This window comes from Apus apus, chromosome 3, assembly GCF_020740795.1.
Source record: "Apus apus isolate bApuApu2 chromosome 3, bApuApu2.pri.cur, whole genome shotgun sequence".
NCBI lineage: Eukaryota > Metazoa > Chordata > Aves > Apodiformes > Apodidae > Apus > Apus apus.
In genome coordinates this window covers 80881083-80901215 of record NC_067284.1, presented here as the reverse complement: position 1 = coordinate 80901215, position 20133 = coordinate 80881083, and the positions used below count along the sequence as shown (strand labels likewise).

The 20133-nt window shown below is 37.8% G+C and overlaps 1 protein-coding gene and 1 long non-coding RNA gene across 6 annotated transcripts in view; one reads left to right on the top strand and one right to left on the bottom strand.

The window, feature by feature from the left end:
• CNST (consortin, connexin sorting protein) overlaps positions 1-11811 on the top strand; it is a 48369-nt gene extending 36558 nt beyond the window's left edge. For all 5 annotated transcript variants that reach the window (XM_051614027.1, XM_051614025.1, XM_051614024.1 and 2 more), the window contains 2 exons: positions 5770-5905; positions 7561-11811. In XM_051614027.1, coding sequence (XP_051469987.1) covers positions 5770-5905; positions 7561-7766 — 342 coding nt within the window. In that variant the 3' untranslated portion in view covers positions 7767-11811. The remainder of the gene's footprint in view (positions 1-5769; positions 5906-7560) is intronic.
• The window catches only part of LOC127382430 (uncharacterized), a 48489-nt gene continuing 33617 nt past the window's right edge, over positions 5262-20133 (bottom strand). Inside the window, exon 3 of the long non-coding RNA XR_007888950.1 lies at positions 5262-5284. This is a non-coding gene — a long non-coding RNA (uncharacterized LOC127382430). The remainder of the gene's footprint in view (positions 5285-20133) is intronic.

The window sequence follows — 20133 nt, the reverse complement described above, 5'->3', positions numbered from 1 at the left end:
TTTTTAAATTGTTATGTTTGTACCATTTGCATTTTAGAGGATGGGATAGAAAGCAGCAAATTGATACTGATAGAAAAATTACACTCGTATTAGTTGGGCCAGTGACCAATGCTGATGGTTTACAGGGAATCTAGTTTTAGTCCTAGTTTGCTACCCCGATGCTAGGACTGCCAGTACTCTGATGGCAGTGTTGAGTCTCTGGAGAGGACAAAGCACCTTGAGTTTTTCCACAGTACTTTTTTTGGCCAAATAAGGCATAATGCTGTCTGGCACTGGTGGGAGCTTTTTTTGAATCATTCTTATCAAGAGGCCTGAGTTGTATGTGAGGCAGAAGGTTTAAATCAGGGAGAAGAGAAGAAGGATTAATCTCAATACTGATTAAAATCTGTATTATACAGCATCTGAGGCTGTTTTGCACTACCTGAAAAGTCTAGGTGCAGCAGGGTGAGTTAAGGACAGCACAGTAGCTTGTATTATTTCATTATACACTTCTGTTTTCTTTTTCCAGCTAATCTTACCACTTATCATTACCCTAGGGATTGCTTCTCAGAAGTGGTGGGCACCTGCAGCTTCACTTAAAAACACCAGGAATTGAGAGTTTGGCACCCCTGAGAAAGCAGCACTGTTAACTTGCTTTCACTGATCTTGTTTTAGTGCTAAAATAAGACTCTACTGATGTTTTGACAAGGAGACTGATCCTGAAGCCTTTGAAGTTGCATTGTTCAGTCTGTGGCCATGTAATTATGTGACAAAGTTTTCATACAGTAGTTGTGAAAGAAATACCTAGACAGTGCATCGGTAGCCACATTAATTCAATTAACTACATGAAATGTAACAGTGTGATAGTAAAAAAAATACTTCCGTTATCAACTGTGATAAAACTTGTCATGGAGTATTTACAAAATTGCCACAAATAAGTTAGAATGGAAGGCAGAAATAAAGGTTATTTCTCATAACATAGGTACAAAAATCATATGATAGGACAAACTTTCATTAATATTTTTCAATGGAGATGTAATAGTCATTTATTGAAAATGGAGAAAAGCATTTGTGTAGAATTTACAGTTAGGAAGTTTCATTTCACCCATATTGACAGAAAAAGAAACATGTAGTTCTCTGATTTCGCTTTTATGTGGGCTACCATTTACAATAACTAATCACAAAACTGAAAATACACTAAATTCTGACTCTGGCTTAAAATAATTGCGAAACTAAAATAGTGCTTTGCTTATTGTACAGTTCCTTATCCTAGGCATTTCTTCACTAGTGCAAACCATGCACAGCAATGTGCAAATGATGGAAATCAGTCATTTTATAGAAACTAGATTCATACAGGGAACAGAGAGCTTTGAAGCACAGTCAGCAGTTGGCAGCAACAGATACCCATTGTTCTTCAAAAATTATAATTTGAAATCTATTTGAAAGCAAAGATAGTTGGACTCTGCCACAACATAAGGTAGTAGTAGCTTTTGGTTGGTGCTGTTTGTACACCAAGACTTCTAAAGTCATGCTGAGTATGTACTGACTAGGAGCTGCAGAAATGAAGTGCCTATCTGTACTGGGTATGGAGACAATGCCTTGCTGACATCCCTGTCTTCTTGCATAGCTTGGCTTCTGTAGTTCCAAGCTCGCAGGACTTATGCTTCCATGTGAAATGCTTACAGGGTATCTGAGCTATTTATTGCTGCATAAAGGAGCCCCACTACCTACACAGGAAATGTATTAGCAGAAAAATGGTTTGAGTCTGATGCTGTGGTATGAATACTGAATCTGCTAAGTTAGGTGCTTTTCAAAGTCAAATTATTCACATAGCGAATGTATTTTATTAGCAAAGGTGCTTGCTTACAGCTTACACCAGGGCAGTCTTGCTTTTTCTCAGTTGGTCATAGTTATGCATTACTGCTTAAAAAAAAATCTGGTATTGCTAGAAATGGAACTGTAGGCCTTTGCCAAGTAACTGAACAAGGAACACAGCCCACAGAAAAATATACAAACAAAAATCCTCCTTGAGTAGTTCTCTGCATTCAGACAAAAATACTTAAAATGAAATTTTCTTGCAGTGTCTCTGGTTTGGGGGGTTTTATTTAGTTCTGTATGCTACAAGTTATTCCAGTAGTCAATTTTAATCTGTTTTCTCTAAAAGCTTGAAGTGCAGGACCTGATTTTCATAGTAATTTTTTTAGGTGTTTATATACACAGCACTTTTTGGAAAAAAATATGCATAATGTAAAAAGGTTTTTTAATATTTTATTAGTGCATGTTCTTTAAAAATGAGAAGAGACAGGTAGTATAAATAGAACCTATTTTTTCTTATTCTGCAGCCAGGATATTAAACTTCAGCAGAATCACCTAGTATTAATAGTGGTAAAAAGAGAAAAGCTAAAATATTTAGCAAAGTTTCAATTAGAAGTCATTGCTGCATTACATTTTGACTGTTGGTCAAAATGCCACTACATACCTATATGCCATGTACAGTTCCTGTACAGTAGTTATAAAAGCTCCAGTCAAAAGATTTTGTGAAGGCCACCAGAGCTGAGTGAGGAAGCTCAGTTACATAGATGCTCCAAGAGCATATTTTGTTAATTATCTAACTTAAAATTAAGAAAATGTTTGATGTTTCAGTAGGGTCCTTTATGAAGCTCCTTTGTGTAACACAGAGCGTTTTGCTGTGCAGCCCAGCCTACATTTTTGCTTCTGTGGTTCAAGTCAGGCAGAGGCTTGACTTGTGGTCAACTTATTAACCACAGTTCCCTCATTAGCTTCCAATTTCAATAATGTGTTCTGCCTTTTAAATTCCTCTTGCCTCCTGAAGAATGGATGGAGAACTTCAAGTCTTGCATGGCAGCTACTTCCCTCTCCTTGGATTAAGGGGAGATGGATCAAATACAATCAGTTCATATATTGCTCTGAAATTTTTCTAAATTAAAGGTAGAAAAATACATTTACAATTGTTTTAATGGAATTGAGAGTTTATTTGTAGCAAGATGGACCCTATGTGAGAAACTTACTGTATTGACATTTTTGTGACTGAAAATAAAGAAAAATAAAATGTGATTTTTACAATAAATATTTTTGAGGGGTAGTGGGGAATATGGTAAAAAACAAGGTGTAAATATTGCTTTATGCAGTATTCCATATGTTTGAATTTTAACAACAAACTGTATCCTGATAAGGAGGCATAGTTTTGTCGGTCCTTTGCAAAACAAAACATAAGCCTGAATTATGTGACTTCTGAAATTCAAAGGCAGATGAAACCCTATAGGTATGAGTTACGTGTCATTTAAAGGGGAAATTCTTAAAATACAGTCAAGGGCTTTTGTTGGGACAGGAGAACAACACCAGCCCCACTGATTTTATTGCAAAATTAAAAGCCCTTGTTCCTCCTTTTTAAGCAAAAGATTGTGTTCTGTCAATTAGTTCTTAATATATTTAGAAGTAAATCCTGAAACATAGCCATGTAGGCTGACACAGAAAGTAAGTGAACCTCATTGTAGCAAGATTTTCCTTTGCAAGCTTTTTACATAACTGTAATCACTGAGGCACACATTTCCACATAATCCTGTCAAGGATAGTCCTCTGGTTTTAAGCCTGGAGAAGACAGAGCTTGTGAGACAGTCATTCAAAAACTACCAAGGGTCAACAGACAAAATGAAGTATCTCAGTTTGAAATGACTGCTCACAGAACAGACCACCACATATTAATCTTAGTGCAGCCTGGTAGAAACACCCCACCATCCCTGGGTGACATTCCCACCAAGTGCAGTCTGGTCCCCTTGCAAACAGCATGTCAGGTGACAGCTAGTCTGCTGTGTGGGTGGTGCCAGAGGAACCATTGATCCTCTTTATGAAAGCAGTGCCATACACAGAAGCTTAAAATAATCTGCTCTTTTAAAGGACATAATTTCATCTCCATCCTTCCAAATAAATAAGTCAAATTAATGCACTCCTACATGATCCCCATTCCTTATCGCAACAAGGAAGCATAAGTGTTCATTTTCTGGCTGGCCTGATAAATTCTGCAAGGCTAATGTAACATTACCAGTAGAAGCTTCACTGCAATGTACTTGTCTATTGTGGTGTGACGCTTGTGGGCTATTATTTCTGGTTCATTTTGGCCAAATAGTGGTCCTTCATATGTTGACTTAAGAATTACTTTCCACTGTCTCCACCTAAGAATTTCTTTCCACTGTCTCCACCCTTCCACTACTTTGTAAGTATATTGTTTCATTAAATTATCCATTCAAGCTCCTGAGCAGATAATCAAGAGGGAAAGTGAATATCAAAAGGGAAAATGTGTGGCAGAGATCAATTTGATCCTCTCAGTTGTGATTTTGGGAAAAATTTTAAGACTCTAAGCCTGTGCCCACAGTGATCAATTCTGAGTTGGGCAGAGTTATTTGTCCAGTTGAAGGCTGTAAAATACTGCTGGACTAGGGACCTGCGTATACAATTGCCACATTTACCAGTTAAAATGTTGCAAATGCCAAATGCAGTAATTGATACAGTGCCTATTGGATTGTGCTCTGTGTTTCACTGTGTTCAATGCACCATCTCCTCGATTACAGCATGCATTGATGTATTATATAAGCATGAAGCAAGTTTAGGGGCATAAGTCATGAAGTAATTTGGGTTTTGTTTTTCTACAGCTCTTGTAATTGCAATGCAAATGAGGTTTTATGCATGGTCTTCTAACTTGATTAGATTTATGGAGGGAGATAAGGAGTCAGTATATTTTCCTATCTGTAGCACAAATGCATACAGATTACTTTTCAATTTCACAAATGTTATCAGTGATCTACAGAATAAGTTTTTACAAGTTGTGCTCAGATTTATGAAGATGACAGACTTTTTTCAGGTAAAAATGATCTTAGGATAAAAAAGGCATGTCTAAATACGCTTCCTATTTTCATTTCTGTTTATTACTAGCACACCAATAACTACTTGCATAGGAAAGCATTTTTCTCCTGATACTTCCCCTACTTTGACTTCTCTAATAACTAGGAAATTACAGGCTGTTTAGGCTGCTGTAACATCCTGGTATAGCTTACTATATACTCTTGCAGCTAAGCCAAATGCTGTAGCAAAGGAAAGAGAAGTTATGGTTTGTTGACTCATGGAGTGCATTGCTGTTTGTGCAAGCTGTTTGGGTGATCAGCCTGTAGGGAAGGATCCAGAGAACTTATTGCGATACAGAGCTCGAATCTATCCAGAGCACTGAAGCTTTCTTTTTCACCACTGTGTTCTCTTCTTGGTTTTGTGGCCCCACTGTGGCTTGTTATTCACCCTGAAAAAACAATTGAAATGCTGGAAGATTAATCTGACAATAAATATTTGATAGTCTCTGCAGGATTATATCTTTGGAGAGGCAGCAGCTGTGTGTCATTGACTTCTGTTTGCCCTTTGATGATCGTGTTTATGACACAAACCCTCCTCACCACTGCCCCGACCCATGTGATTTAATAAAGTGAGCTTACAAAAGAACTGGTGCAGTGAATACAAAGTTTGATCCAAACAGTGAATGTATGTGTATTTAACTTTGATTGCAATTAAGGGCAAGCAGTCAGTAGACAGCAGAATGATTCTGCAGCTGACTTACATGTTGTGAAATTGTTGTATCCAAGAAAGAGATTTCTCAAGGGCTGCCATGTTTAAGAAAAGTAGAGTGCAAACCATTTTTTAACTGTTTAGCTCATTTCCTCCTAAAAGTTATATTTAAATAGATCTCATGGTTCTCACATCTCTTGTGCTACCCACTATCTTTCCTGATAGATTGCCCCAGCAGAGGGATTGGTGTCTATACTAAAGAAGAGAGATGACAGGGAAGGAAAAACAATTGCTCAAGTCCAGCAAAGGCAAACAAAGAGAAGAGTGCGATTCCAAGAAACAGAAGACACACTGGATCAAGGTAATTTAAAGCTGTTCATTCATGGGTTGCACTCTTGGAGTGCAAATGATGTTGAAATTTTTGTTCACAAGAGTAGGGCAAAGTAGGGTGTCCGTTCGCTTTTTAAAACTCAAACAAGTAATAAGTGAAGGTGATTGAAGAGTATTCTGTACCAGGTTTGGGTAACAACTACAAAAGTATATCATAAGTACATTTCTATTTTAAAGCTTTGTTGAAACTGAAGTCACATTTTTTTTCTGCTGCCTGAATGATTTGTGAATGATACCTAATGTTTAGAACTTAGACGTGGGAGGTGTAGGCTTTCTGCCTAAATCTAATCCTTGTAGGTAAAGAAGAGAAACAAGTCTGTTGTGCTTTGTCCACAGGTAACTTTCCAACCCTTTCTAGTAGACTGTGGGTTTGGAGTTTGTCAGATATTAACCTTAATTTATAATTAAACATCCATATATAAATTTGCTAGCTGTCATTAAATTTGGCTAAACACATTACTACTCTTGTGATGGGCTAAGTAGCCTCAGAAGAAATACATTATTTTGTTATGCTTTCCTTGACATATAAGATCTCTTTCATTCAAACTAAAGAGATGTTAAGAAAAATATTTTTGGTTACTGATGATAGTACTTTCTAGATCTACTGTGTGTGCCAGCCACTAATTGATATTAATGGAGATCCTTAGTGCTTAAAAGTGTATTAAGTGTATCTCATACACTGAAAATAAAATCCATTCACTGCCCAGAAAGGAACATTTTTTCTTGAAATTATTTTAAAACAATTTATGTTTTAAGTAAAATATCAATTAGAGTTCTTCTTTGATTTTTTTTTCCCCCAGGGATTTAGTGATTCAAAAGGCAAGTTGTTTATTATTAATATTTTAAATCTGATTCCAGAAATTCTTGAACATTTCTTCTTTTTTTCTTCTTTTCCCTTGTTTCTTCTCCCTAATGTAGAGTGAAGGGAGTCCAGAAATTTTCTTAGAGCTTCTTCAGTCTGACAGAAGGTGCAGATGTTGTTCATGCATACAAATTACCAACGACACATGAGGTTGTGAGGATGTAGCAGCACCTCTGCAACCTCTTTATTGCTCTTATTCTGAAATAAAAACAACATGCAGAGTTCCGAAAGAATAACTGAGATGTAAAATAACCCTTCACATTAGCCTTCCTTAAGGTTTTGTTTTGATGCTTGCAGTCAAAATGTGAGAATAAACACAAACAGTTCATGGTAGCTCACTCAGTGTCAGTACAAGCAAAGTAAGAATGGTAGTGCAGGTTCAAATGAAGCAAGAAAATTTCCACTGGTTTTAGTTTCAAAGCTTAGGTTGCATTTCGACTATTTCCATGAAGGAAGGCATTGGTTTCTGACATTCTCATAGTTAGGTATATTTTGTTTCAGTGTGGATTGACTCCCCAGATGGTATTAGCAAGGACAGGTACACAGGTTGCAGAAATGAAGCTACATAATAATTTAGGTTTCTGAAAAGACTGGATGGAGAATACAGTTCCTGCTATGTATTATGGTCACTTTGATACAGTGAGCATTATTGTGTTTACCTCCTGACCCACTCATGGTAAAAATCTATCTCATATTTTCTCACGTGCATTCACACTGCTTTGTAATACTGTCCTTTTTCACCTTTTCTGCTCTTGTATTTACAGATGAAGTAGCTGGTGGCTCCTGTGTTTTGCTGATCCTGCTGTGCGTAGCAACTGTTTTCCTTAGCATTGGAGGAACTGCATTGTACTGCACCTTTGGTGACATGGAATCCCCTGTGTGTACTGATTTTGCAGCCAACATGGATTTCTATTATACCTATATCTTGCAACGTATGGAAGAACTCAAACACTGGATAGCCTTTTCATAGTTGAAATGAGTGGACATGGCACATTGAGAGCTTGTCAATGGTTACTGGAGAGGGTAGAAAAAAGTTGTGATTTCAAGTTCTCCAACACTTGCCACCTGCAGATGATGTGTATTTGATGATATACGTGCACATTTACTTAGAAATCAAGAAAATTCTAGTTTAGCAATCAGGTGGCAAAATGGTCACATCTGAAGCTGTAGCAGTGTGGTATGGGAGAATAAAAAGTTACTCTTCACCCTTTTGAGAGTAGGCAAGTAGCGTTTTGACAGCTTGAGAAAGTGAAGAATAAAGAAGAAAATAAACTGTCTTCTGTATGCTCTCCCATTGCCACACATTGTATAAGCAATCTCTGGAAGCTTAGTAAAAGGACAGCTTTAATTTACAGCTGTTTGTGCAAAGGTGTTGCCTCCAGCTATCATGCAATAAGTCTGTGTTTTATGAAAACATTTTTCTTTTAAGTCTCACTGTTTTTCTCCATCTTAATTCTCCTGGTGAGCCATGTATTTGAGTGGAGTGAGAAGAGTGCAGCAACATTCATGGAGCCCTCATGCAGTGATTAACACCTGACCCTCTATCTTATTGCTTACAGTGAATATCATGAGTGGGATAAATCTGCTGGCAGATTTCACTAAATTTTCTGGAACTTTACTTCCAGTATTGTGTGGGCTGTTTTAGAAATGGAAGGTTAAAAAAGAAATCATTGTTCTCACTAAACACAGAAACAAAAGTAAGATGTTTAGTAAATTATTCATGTTAAATAGTAAAGTGGCTTTGGCCAGTTGTAAAGCACCTGGTAGCAGGTGTTGAGCTAACTGGATTTTCTGTCCAGCTACGTCACTGACTTGCAGAAATCACTTTGTGCCTCAGTTTCTCCTCCATAAATGAGGAATAATGATCCTTGCTTTTGTCTGTGAAAGTGTATTGCAATTAGGGCTCGTGTCTGAGTCATCCCAGATGAGTGCATAGGATCACTGAACTGTGTGGCTGGAGCCTCTCTCAATGCCTGAATGCTTATGTGAAGTGGGACTGATCCAACAGAAGAGATTGAGGCTCACTGCAGACCTGCAGCACAGCAGTACTCCAGGGCAGTAGTGCCAGCAGATAGAGCACATTTGCAGCTATTTGCCCTGTGGTTCTGAGACTATTGCACAATCTGTTCTTTTTCTATCAAACACATTGAAATCAGTACAAAGAGTAATTTTTAAATGGGTATTTCTACTGCTTGGTGCTCAGCCCTCCCTCTGTGGTATGTGAGAGAAACACTGACATAACTGTGAAGGTGAGAATTAGATACACAGGCCTTTGGCCTATACTGGTCAACATGTGGCAACTGTTCTTGCACAGAGCACAATGGCCTAGCCCTGCCAAAGGTGTTAGTGTGAAATGATTCCTTTACACCTCAGGAAGAAGCATTTTTGAGGGGTCCACTTCACTCCACTCTGTGATTTTCTGCTTACTACTGTTGTATGATGCAGTGTGTTCAGGTTTAGAATCTTACTTTGTAAAATACTATGAAATGAAATCTTCAAGATTTTGCTCAGAATTATAACATTAAATGATCACGCTTTCTGGCATTTGCAAGCAAATTGTCCCTCTAGTGAGCTTCATTGTTCCTAATGCACTGTTATACTTCACGGGTGTTATTAAGTGAAAGTTAAAATCACCTTTTTTTCTAGAATAAATTGCATGTATGATTTCTCTTTTTGTTTTCACTGCAGAGGCTTAGTTTATCTATACCTTAGGGAGCCTCATGAGCAGCTTTATATTAAACTAGCACACTTAAAATGCCCAAATTAATGAACACTTTTACTTTCAGAAAGAAACTAGAGAACGGTAGTTTATTATATATTTTGTTTGTCATCCTCCGAGCATTATAATGCTGGGCTAATCTAAAGGAGAAAGGGAAAGACACTTTTATATTTTAAAGTGTTACTGGCTGGTTCAGTTTATTTTTTGAAGTTTGAGTTTGTCTATTTATTTAGTTTTTCTTTTAAAGAGAATCTTGATTTTCTATTTTGGTAATTTACTCACAGAGTAAAGCATGCATTCAGTTAAAATATGTATTTATCGTGACTATGTAGTTAGAATATATTTTGAGTTTCTGTAACTTTGCATCAAGTGTTTCAAGACATTAAGTTCATTCCTAAATAGAGACAACTATTAATTTCAGCTTAAAAAAATCTTTTTAAGTTTTTGTGCACTTCATCACCAAAAAGATCAAGAGGTAAATATAGAACTATTTATTCAAAAGTATATCAGAAATGGACATCAAAGATCTTCTACTTCTAGGTTCATTTAATTAAAACTATTTTTAAATAATTATTTTATTTAAAACTGTAAAGCTATTTAAAGTCAAAGCAATTTTAATAAGCATTTCAGTTTTAAATCAGTGGTCCAAATCCTGGTATGTCTGATTTATCCTCTCCTCCCGGTGCAAAGACTCATTACTGTCAGCAGAACTGCCTACAAGAAAATCATTAAAAGGTTGGGCAACACTTGACCACCACATTCCTGATGAAAAATGAGCAGCCAGGCGTTCTGTGTAACTCAGCTAACTTACACTTGTGGTGTAACTTGCAGCATCTCTCCAGCCTTCCCAGCCTATGCCAAGGTACCACACCTGCAAAGTCTCTCAGGATTTGAGGGAGCAGAAGGGGCACATGTACACAGGCTGCCCAGCTCCTGATCTGAGCTGTTCACTCCTCAGTTCCAACTAAGTGGTTAAATCTGGATCTAATTTCTGTTGGCATTCTTTTATAAAAAACTGATGGTACTAATCCTTGCTATGTGTGGCAATTCTGTTAGTGCAAATAGTTAGCATTGTCTGTAGTACATTATCAGACTCCCAGCTACCAATGTAGCAAAATTTGCTTTGCCTTGAAGTCCAAAGAGTGGGAGGGAAGGACTAATGTTGGCCTTCCTGTATCCTCTGTTCTCTACAGTGCTGATGACATTGCTTCTGCCTGGCTGACCTGAATGATTAGGATCTTGTAGTCAGGTAAATCGAAGCTAAAAGGAATAGTTGATTTGAACAGTGACTGCTGGTCTGACTGTTTTGAGATAAAATAGTACTGAGCAACAGCAAAGATTGTTATAAGTAGGAAGAAAACAGAGAAACACTTGCTTGTAAGTTTTTGTTTATTCTTTTTCCTTCCCTGCCACTCTTCATGGCTGTTCTGCTTGGCAGTAAGGAAAACATGCCAGCATAAAACCAGTTGTAATTGGTAGGAAAATCCAGGGAATGGTTCAGTGCTTGAGGGTAGTTCAAAATAATTTCTTAAAATATGACTGGATTTAAGGCTGATAGTGTACCTTTTATGAAGTTGTGGCAAGTTAATCACCTGCAGCACTACTAGAAACCCCCACCTTCCAGTTCATTCTTTGAAGTCTTTCTTGTGATAGAGCAAAACCAAGACTTGATGTAGATTTAACATACTTTGCCAAAAAAAGCTTTCTGATTATGTAATTAGGAACCACACCCCAAAAAGCACAGACTACACCAAGAAAAGCACCGTTGCTGTAGCCGAGCCACTCTATACTACAGGTTTGTTTTCCAAATCATGTCAGTAAGGAAGCAGATAGTCCACAGCCCAGATATGCCAGCAGAAGTTTGTAATCTAAACACAGCCTGTATTTTAAAATGTTTCCTATATCTTTGCTTTTATACTTGGAAAATGCATAGCCCTGGTGAGAAGCAGTAGGAAGTAGTATAACAAAAAGGGAAACTCTTGTTTAGAGTTTTGGGGTGTAAAGGGAAAGCTTGAACTATTGAGTAAGCAGAGTAGATTGGAAGTTCAGATTCTTCTCTGACTGGGTATTGTTCCTCTCAATAGCCTAAAGGGACGTTACCCTCCTAAGAAAACGTTTGCCTACTTTGTACTGTAATGCAAAACCAAGACCATTTGGAAGGACTAATAACTATTTGTAACAAATTTAACTTAAGCTTCCTTTAGCAAAAGGAGTAAATAATTGTGTTTGAAACCATCACCCAAGCTTGTAATTAAATACTGTAGCAAAAAAAAAATAAAAGCCATCCCAAAGAAAATATGTTAACCTTTTTGGGTACTGTGATTTCTAAATATATTTTAAAACCTGACATTTTCTTTGAAATACAAGTAAACGAGCAGTACTTCCAATAGGAATTTCATGGTCAAACCCAAACCAGAATAGAAAATGAGGATAAAATGCATAAGGTTTGGTTTGGGTTTTGGCGCAATGTCATTTTTCTGGGTGGGTTGGTTTGTCTTTGCTTTAATAGCTAAACGAAAACCCAGCTTCTTCACAGAGTGCAGTTCCTCTGGACAGGTAGGTTTAAAGTACTAAAATGTTGCCTTACTGCATCATTCTGAAAACAAATTGAAGGGCGGTAAGTTTCAGAATTCCTAGTAACTGGGTGAATAACCTGGATAGTGGTCATAGGCCAGTCTGCTCTTTGAGTTCAATTAAATAAATAAAATTTTTAAACCCTAAACAATTCCAAGCCGGCAGCCTCCAACTTGAACAGGAGCATGCCAACACTACTACACTTTGCAACATCCTCCCCTCTCTTCCATGGCTTTTCCCCAAAAGCCATGGAATAAGGCCGACCAGAATTATAGACTGCTTAAAAAGTAGTGAAGTTCTACAAGAATTCCATTAAGGCATTTTGGTTTGGTTTTGTTATTTTTGTGTTGTTTTGAAGTTGTCCTTCACAGTCAGAAAAAGTGAGAACTACAATGAAAAAGTAGAAGAAATAAGAGATTTTCATATAAGTTAATTGAAACTTGTGAAAAACAAAATCATTCCATAATATCTGGCAACCTGGAGGCGTGCCATAAGAGTGGTCTTTATGTGTAGAAGTAAACTGCTGTTGTAAACAGTTCTTCTGGAAAGACTGACATCTGGCTTCAAGAAGAGAAACAGCTGATCTTCCACTTCTGAGTCTTGATCTGACTCCTGACCAGACGCATTGGTAATCTTGAGAAACCTCAATGGGCTTCCAGAACTGGTTAATAAACTCTTGTCCAAAGGACAGGCTTTGCCTTAGGCTTTGGCTTTGTAGACACAGCTGTGCTATGTGTGTGTCCTTCATAGAAGCATAAGGTAACTGAATTAGGAAGGGACCTCAGAAAGTCTCTAGTTCAACCTTCTGCTGAAGGCAGAGTCAACTGAGATCAGACCAAATTGCTCAGGGCTTTATCCAGTCAGATCTTGTAACCCTTGGAGACTGCACAACCTCCCTGAGCATGTTTCACTGCTTGGCTGTCCTCAGGGTGAAAGAGTTCTCTATACCCAGTCTGAATCTGTTTCAGTCTGTTGTCTCATCCTCCTGACATGCACTGTGGTGAAGAGCTTCTTAGTAACTTCTTCATAGTTACTGGGAGGTGGCTACTTGGTCTCTCAAAGCTATTTGAGAAAGTTGGGGTTGTTCATCCCGGAGGAGAGAACGCTCCGAGATGTCATAGCAGCCTTCCAGTACCTAAAGGGGTCTAGAGGAAAATTTGGGACTTTTTGCAAGTGCATGGAGTGAGAGGACAAGGGGTAATAGCTTTAAACTGGAAGAGGGGAGATTTAGGTTAGACATTAGGAAGAAATTACTTAGTGTGAGGGTGGTGAGACACTGGAACAGGCTGCCCAGGGAAGCTGTGGATGCCCCATCCCTGGAAGTGTTCAAAGCCAGGTTGGATGGGGCTTGGAGCAACCTGGTCTAGTGGGAGGTGTCCCTGCCCATGCAGAGAGATTGGAACTGGATGATCTTTAAAGGTCCCTTCCAACCCAAACCATTCTGTGATTTCTTCTTCATGGTAACACTGTATTTTCTAGCAGTGTTCTTCTGATCCTTCTCACTTTTTTGTTCACAGCTTATCCCTTTCTTCTTCCACCCTTACACTCTCAAATTCAATATCAAGATTTTGAAATCAGTAATGAGGCCACAGGCAAAACTGAAATAGCAATGGCAGTTACTATTACATTAAAAACTATTGATGACTCTCACTCATTTGTTAGTGTGTTGCAGTGGTTTCAAAACTTATGCTGATTTTGTACTATTCTTAAACAGCTGGTGTTTGAAGGATCACATGCTGACTTCCAGGTGCCTTAATGAAATAATCTAAATCTTTTTTCTATAAAACAGCTACTCAAGGAAGCCTAAAATATTTAACTACAAAGTCCCTTTTTAATTATTTTTTTAGACACTGCTCCTTTGTATCATTTGTGATGCATATTACTTTGAACTAAGTGTCATGGTAATTCTTTGGCACAACATGAGCCTGCAGTTTACTGCATTCAGTAATGTTCAAAAATTGTAGTCATCCCTTGAAGAAAATGGTGATGGGGTGCAGATGCATGATGTTTCACAGGATGTTCTGTGACAGCCAAGATGTTACAGAATTGGTATTAGTGAATTTCAGCTAAAGGTCTGGTTCTGCACTTGGGTTCATTCTGAGCTTGTGTTTAATGGCAAACAGGCTAAAATAAAAATTAGAGACAGCACTGAAGCACATCCAAAATTTCAAAAGCATGCCCTTTCTTGAAAACATGTTTCAATCCAGCTTCACACAACAATAGATCAGTCAGCTCTCTCATTTTGCTTTTTGTGTTTTGCCAAGAAGCTGCCTGGCAAAGTGTCATCTTTTAGCCAAGATGGGCCCCTGATGCAGGATTCATTTGTTCAGCTGTTGGGGAAGTTTCCAGTAACACTTACATCAAATGACAATTAATGATTTTGTCCCATTTCATTGCCTGGCATTGAAAATTAGTTTAAACCCCACTATTGTGCTTTCATAGACTGATGAAAGCTGTTACCAAAACCAACTTTCAGAGTGAGTGCTATAGGGGTTTGGTTGTTGGTTTACTTTAGGTTGTTTGTTTTTTTTCCCCAGAAAGTGCCACGTGCCAAGTACTGCAATGAGAAAACTTGCCAGTTTTCACAGTTTGGCCAAAACATGATCAGATTCCACAATTGCTGTTGCTAGTGCATGGAAGCAGCACAGGTGCAGTGTTTCCTATAGTGGCCCCCTCAGCTGGTCGGTATTTCTTCTGTTCTCCCAAACGGGCAGCCTTGCACGAGAAGGTAGTGGTTACACCAGAAGTGGTGGGGAAAGCATATAGGCACTGGAACATGAGGGTAGTATTACTTCCACATAAATCCTACATCTAAAAATGTACATTTTGGTTTTCCTTTAATTTAGGAACCATTTGTCAGTTTTCTTTGACATCTTTTATTAAAGAGAGACAGCATTAAACCTATTCCTCTGCTTCTCCAGAAACCAGAATTGATGCTTTTTGCCAGAGATAACATGAATTTTGCCACTCGTATGTGCTGCTGAAAGTCCTCATGCTTGTAAAACTTTAATACTTCTGGCTTTTCTTCTAGAATTTCTAATTAAATTGATATATAGTCTCAGAGGCTATGCAAGTAGCAAGAATATTTTCACACTACTTTTCCTGAACTAGCTGAATTCAGTGCACTGTAGAAAGGACTTGCAGAAGAGAGCGAAAGGTTTCAATCACTAGGGATCTACACAGTCAATTTCAGCAAGAAAAATGTATCTACCATAATAGAAACTAGCAATGTTGCTCCAAAAAAGGCTCACTATAAATAATAGACAAGAGTATATTTGTAAAGAGTTACAAGTATAAAAAAATATATACTGAGGTTTCTCCACGACTATTCAAAGATCTGAGGCTTTATGTACAAGTTAGTAAATTAAAGAAAGGGAAACATTCTCAAGGTTGTACAAAGGTAAAGACTGAGTCTTTTATGGGTGAAAGGGCTGCAGAGAGAATACAATAAAGATCTTTGATCAAAGATGATAGAAATTTGTATTAGTCATGGATGAAAACTCTTTCAGATAATGATAGCTTTCAGTGATGGGTTTTTCTTCCAATCAGAAACAGAAAAAAAAAAAAAATGCACAAGAGTTTAATGACATCAGGGAAGAGGCAGACTAACAGTTAAAATAATGTTGAATTGTTTGTAGGACTCCTTAGGAGAAGTTCAAGTGGTTTGTATAAGGTCAAGTAGCGGGAAGAAGTAAAGCAGGACCAGAGCTTATAAATCCTATCTTCTGATCTTTTGTCTGGTCCCAGTTCCTACTAAAACAACACAGATTAGGGAAGATAAATGAGTACCTGTTGTTCATATAATCTTCGACTTCACACAGCTTTGAAGACTTTCTTTAATGATATTTTTATATTCTCATAAATTTTGTGATCTTAAGGAATAAAATTGATTCAAGAAGTGAATTTCCTGTCTAGCATGCAGAATTAAGACCAAATGGCATTTCAGCATACTTTTAGTAGTTGATATTATCATACCCATGGTAGCTGCTTGCTGCTTACATGTATTAAAGCAAATTGTATCAGCAGACCACAAGGGAATATAATATATAGTGTAATAGCAACTTCTGTAATCAGAAAATGAGGCTCCAGCTGTTTGTAGTCACCTTGTGTTTCACCATCTAACTCTTACTACTCATGCTCTGTTAACTACCAGAAAAATAACAATGCCCAGCAGAGCAGGCTCTATTGAGAATCCTATTTTAAAAATCAAGGCACAATCTTACAGCTCTGCTGGGCTTCACACAATACCTATTGCTGTGCCAAGAGTGAGGAAACAAAGTGATGTGGAAAGAAGGGGTCACCAGATTCTGCCTCCCAGCAGAAATTAAGTGAGGCACAGAAATGTTTAGACCATAGAGTGGATGTTGGTGTCACTGTCTGTAAATGTGAAAGATTAAAATAATTTCAGATGTTCTTGGCATACCTCACAATGCCTTTTATAATCTTTTTTTCCTTTCAATTTTGTAAAATCGAAAGCTTTCCGTTAGTTGAAGGCAAAGAAGAAAATTAAGCAATGGTAAATACATAATTTTTTTTTTTTTTTTTTTTTTTTAATTTGGCACATACTGTCTCTTATATTCTTCTATAAATAGAACATTGCTTTTCTGAGCCAATTCACTGCTGGTAATAGCTCATGGTTTACCTACAAAGGCAGAATAGATGGCCATTAGCAATAAGTGACTTATGTATTATAAAACATTAAAAAGAACGATCTCTATCAACACATGCAGTAGGATGATGCAACAGTATTTTCAGTGAACTGGCTGAATTTTGCAACACACAGCAAGCCTTGCACAGCCCACCCATGCTGACAGATCAGCCTGGCACTGTGTTCCTCTTTGTACTGAGACCTTTCACAGCTACCATTGCCCAGTACAGAGCAGCCAGGGAGGCAAGTGTTCTTCTCTTTGCTACTCTGACCACTGAGATGACCAGCAGCTGTAGAGCTCTCAAAACCAAGCAGAACAGGCATGAGTTTTCTGTAAAGACCTCTAAAGTTTCAGTTGAGAAACTCCAAAACAGCCTGTCTTTTCATACACTTCCTGCAGCTAGAAATGAGGTAGGCAGTGGGTGTCTGTAATGAGTCCATATCCATGCAAGCCTGGAGGAGATGCTCTTTGCCACATAATTCTCTCTGCAGGAGAAGCAGCAGCCATGATTGCAAGTCAAATGTTCTGCTAGCAGCAGTTCAAGCAATGTCCTTAGGGATTGAGCCTGAGATTGTATTGCCTACAGTGTAGAGACTGCACAGTATGTCCTGTAGTCCTTTCAGAAGTATTTCAAAGTAATTGCTATCCTAAGCTTTCCCAAAAAAAAGTGTTGAGAATCTAAACACGTTGATTTTCCTTAGATAGAAATATGTAGTATGAGGGCCTGAGGGCTTTAGGATCCCACAGCAAAAGCATCATGGAAACCATAAAAATACTTGCAGAAAGTTTTGAATAGAAGAAGTGCTGCTGAGAACACCTCAGGATTTCAAGAGCATTCAAATGTGAACAAGAATGGCAGACTTCACACAGTTTCTTAAGGAAAAAAGACTATGCTCTGTGACACCATCACAGAGCACTTAGCATCATTATTAATTCAAATATAGTTCAACAGGTTACATTAGAATAGAGACATGGCAAGTTTAACTTTTCTTCTATTTTATTATTTATTGACTGTTTTATTATTATATTCTTCAAATGACTGACTCTGAATGATGACTCTTCTCACCAATTGGCTCAGTATTTTCTTTTTTATATGACCAGGAAAAAAAATTGGCTGTGGCTGAAAATGGCTGTGCTGTAACATGGTTTAAAGTAGTATGGAGAGAGAGTTGATTAAGTGGTAAGAATACAAAACTGGAACTTGGGAGGGTTTGATTTAATTGCCTGCTCTCCCACAAATTTCCTATGTGGTCTTAATGACATCACTTAATTCTCCTGTGTTTCAGCACATTGCTTGCATAACAGGGAGAAATCTCCTTTGATGCTCCTGTGGTGGCACAGCAATACACATTCTAATGTTCCTTACAGTGAATAGGGTCATGGTAATCACAGAAGTAAAACATTTTAAGCAATATCAGTAACTTTTTAGTTACATTGTGCCTGAAATGGTTACCCTGCATTGTCACAAGTAATTAAAAAAAAAAAAGAAGTGAAGAAAACCCTTCTTCTTTTCCACTTTATTTTTTGAGTTTTCTCTTGGCATGATAGCTGTTTCAGAAGGGCTGTACAAATGAAGTATTGAAAAATAGGAAGATGCAATGTACTATTCCTGCCAGTTTTTGTGATGTGCCATCAGGTGAAGAAATTGCATCTGGTTGTTGGGTTTCCTTCTATTTTTTTTTAACATCATAATGACTGAGATTATAAGGAGTGAGATTTTACAGCTATTTTAAACGAGCTATAGAATTATAAACTGCTTTTGCATCTAGCATTGCCCTATGGAATTGAGGGGTAAAACCAATTGCCTGATGGTATCTGCACTATATGAGCTTGTTAGTACTCCCAAGTTCACGGAGCAGAGCTTTTATAATATTACCAATGGTTACCTCTGGAATGGGACTTGGCCAGGAATAGACTAAGACCAGGTTGTTTTTTAAAGTGTTCATACTAGAAGCTTTGAGAGAGAATCTGAAAGTCTGAACTCCATACTATTAGCATTTATAGCAATTAAGCTTTTTGCTACTGTGTGACTCAGTGCAGAACAGGATTAGTGGGGATTTAGTGATTTAGATACATTTAGTGATTTAGAATCTCAAGTTCACCGAGAAATTGCCCATCATAAGCTATTCACTAGAAATCTTTAAAATAATGTGGGGAGGCTGACATAAAGGAAAAATTTAAGTACAGCGTCTGGTCCAAACACAACCTAGAAATTCCCTAGTGCAGCCACCTCCAGAGCCCTACTTCTGTCATAGATACCAGCTGCGGAAACTGCCCTGAAGAAAGGCTTGGGGATCTTGCCTGCTGGTTCTGTGTATTTTCCCTGGTGGAAGTTCCTTTTGTGCAGAAGGTAGAGGTTATAGCTCATACTCAGGTGGTGGCAGAAAAAAAATGATGTCATCTTAATCTCTTACTTAAATAGAAAAAGAATATGGTCACAGCAGATAGCACCCATTTGTCAGTGCTATCATTACATTTCTGTGCACCCATTTTTTGGAGCCATGCATGTCCTGTTCTTTTCAGTTATTGTTGGGAGTACTGAATACAGAGAAGCCACCATTTAATGCTGCCTGTCCCTATGTCACATAGGAAAACCAGAAATGGACATTGGATTAATAATCCTATCAGACCCTATTAAAATTCATTGTTAAATCTTCATGAGCTGAGGTACTTATCTCAGCATATCTCAGTGAAGTACTGCTTTTCAGCACGTGTCATGATTTCCAAGGCACGTGTGAGTAAATGGTAAAAAAACCTCTTTAGTAGGAGGAGGGGAAGGGTAGGTCATGTAATTAGATGAAAATAGGTCGTATGACCAGGATTCTCCTTGTGATGAAAGACTTGTTGCTGCCAATTCTTTCAAACTGGGGAGGGAGGAGGAAGGGATGTAACTGTATTGTCCTTTCTTCAGGCTATTTCTTGTTTCTCATTGTCTCTTGACCTCAAATGTCTCATTCTACAAAACAGTCACAGACTCCTGCTGCTGCTGCTTCTGTTACTGTGAGAAGTATTGCTTTTTTAAAGCAAACTACTGATAGACTAGGCTTGAAGCGTCACAAGGACTGCGTATTATCAAGAAAACGTATTTGCTTCCTTTTTAGTTTTTCTCCCTAGGAAGAAGAAATTTATTTAGATGTACTGCAAATTCCAGTATAACTACATTCAAATTTCAAAATAATCTTCAAATCAACAAATGGCCCATGTGTGCTATCTGTACATGACCCAACTTGCACTACTTTAATGTGCATTGCAGAGCAGCCTTCTCTCAAATTATGCAAACTTGTTGGCAGAGATCATGTCTTCTATCTTTTTTAAGGCAATACCTCAATATTTACAAGAAAGTCTTCAAACACTGTACTTAAATTAGTCCTAATCCATCACTTCAAGTGAATAGT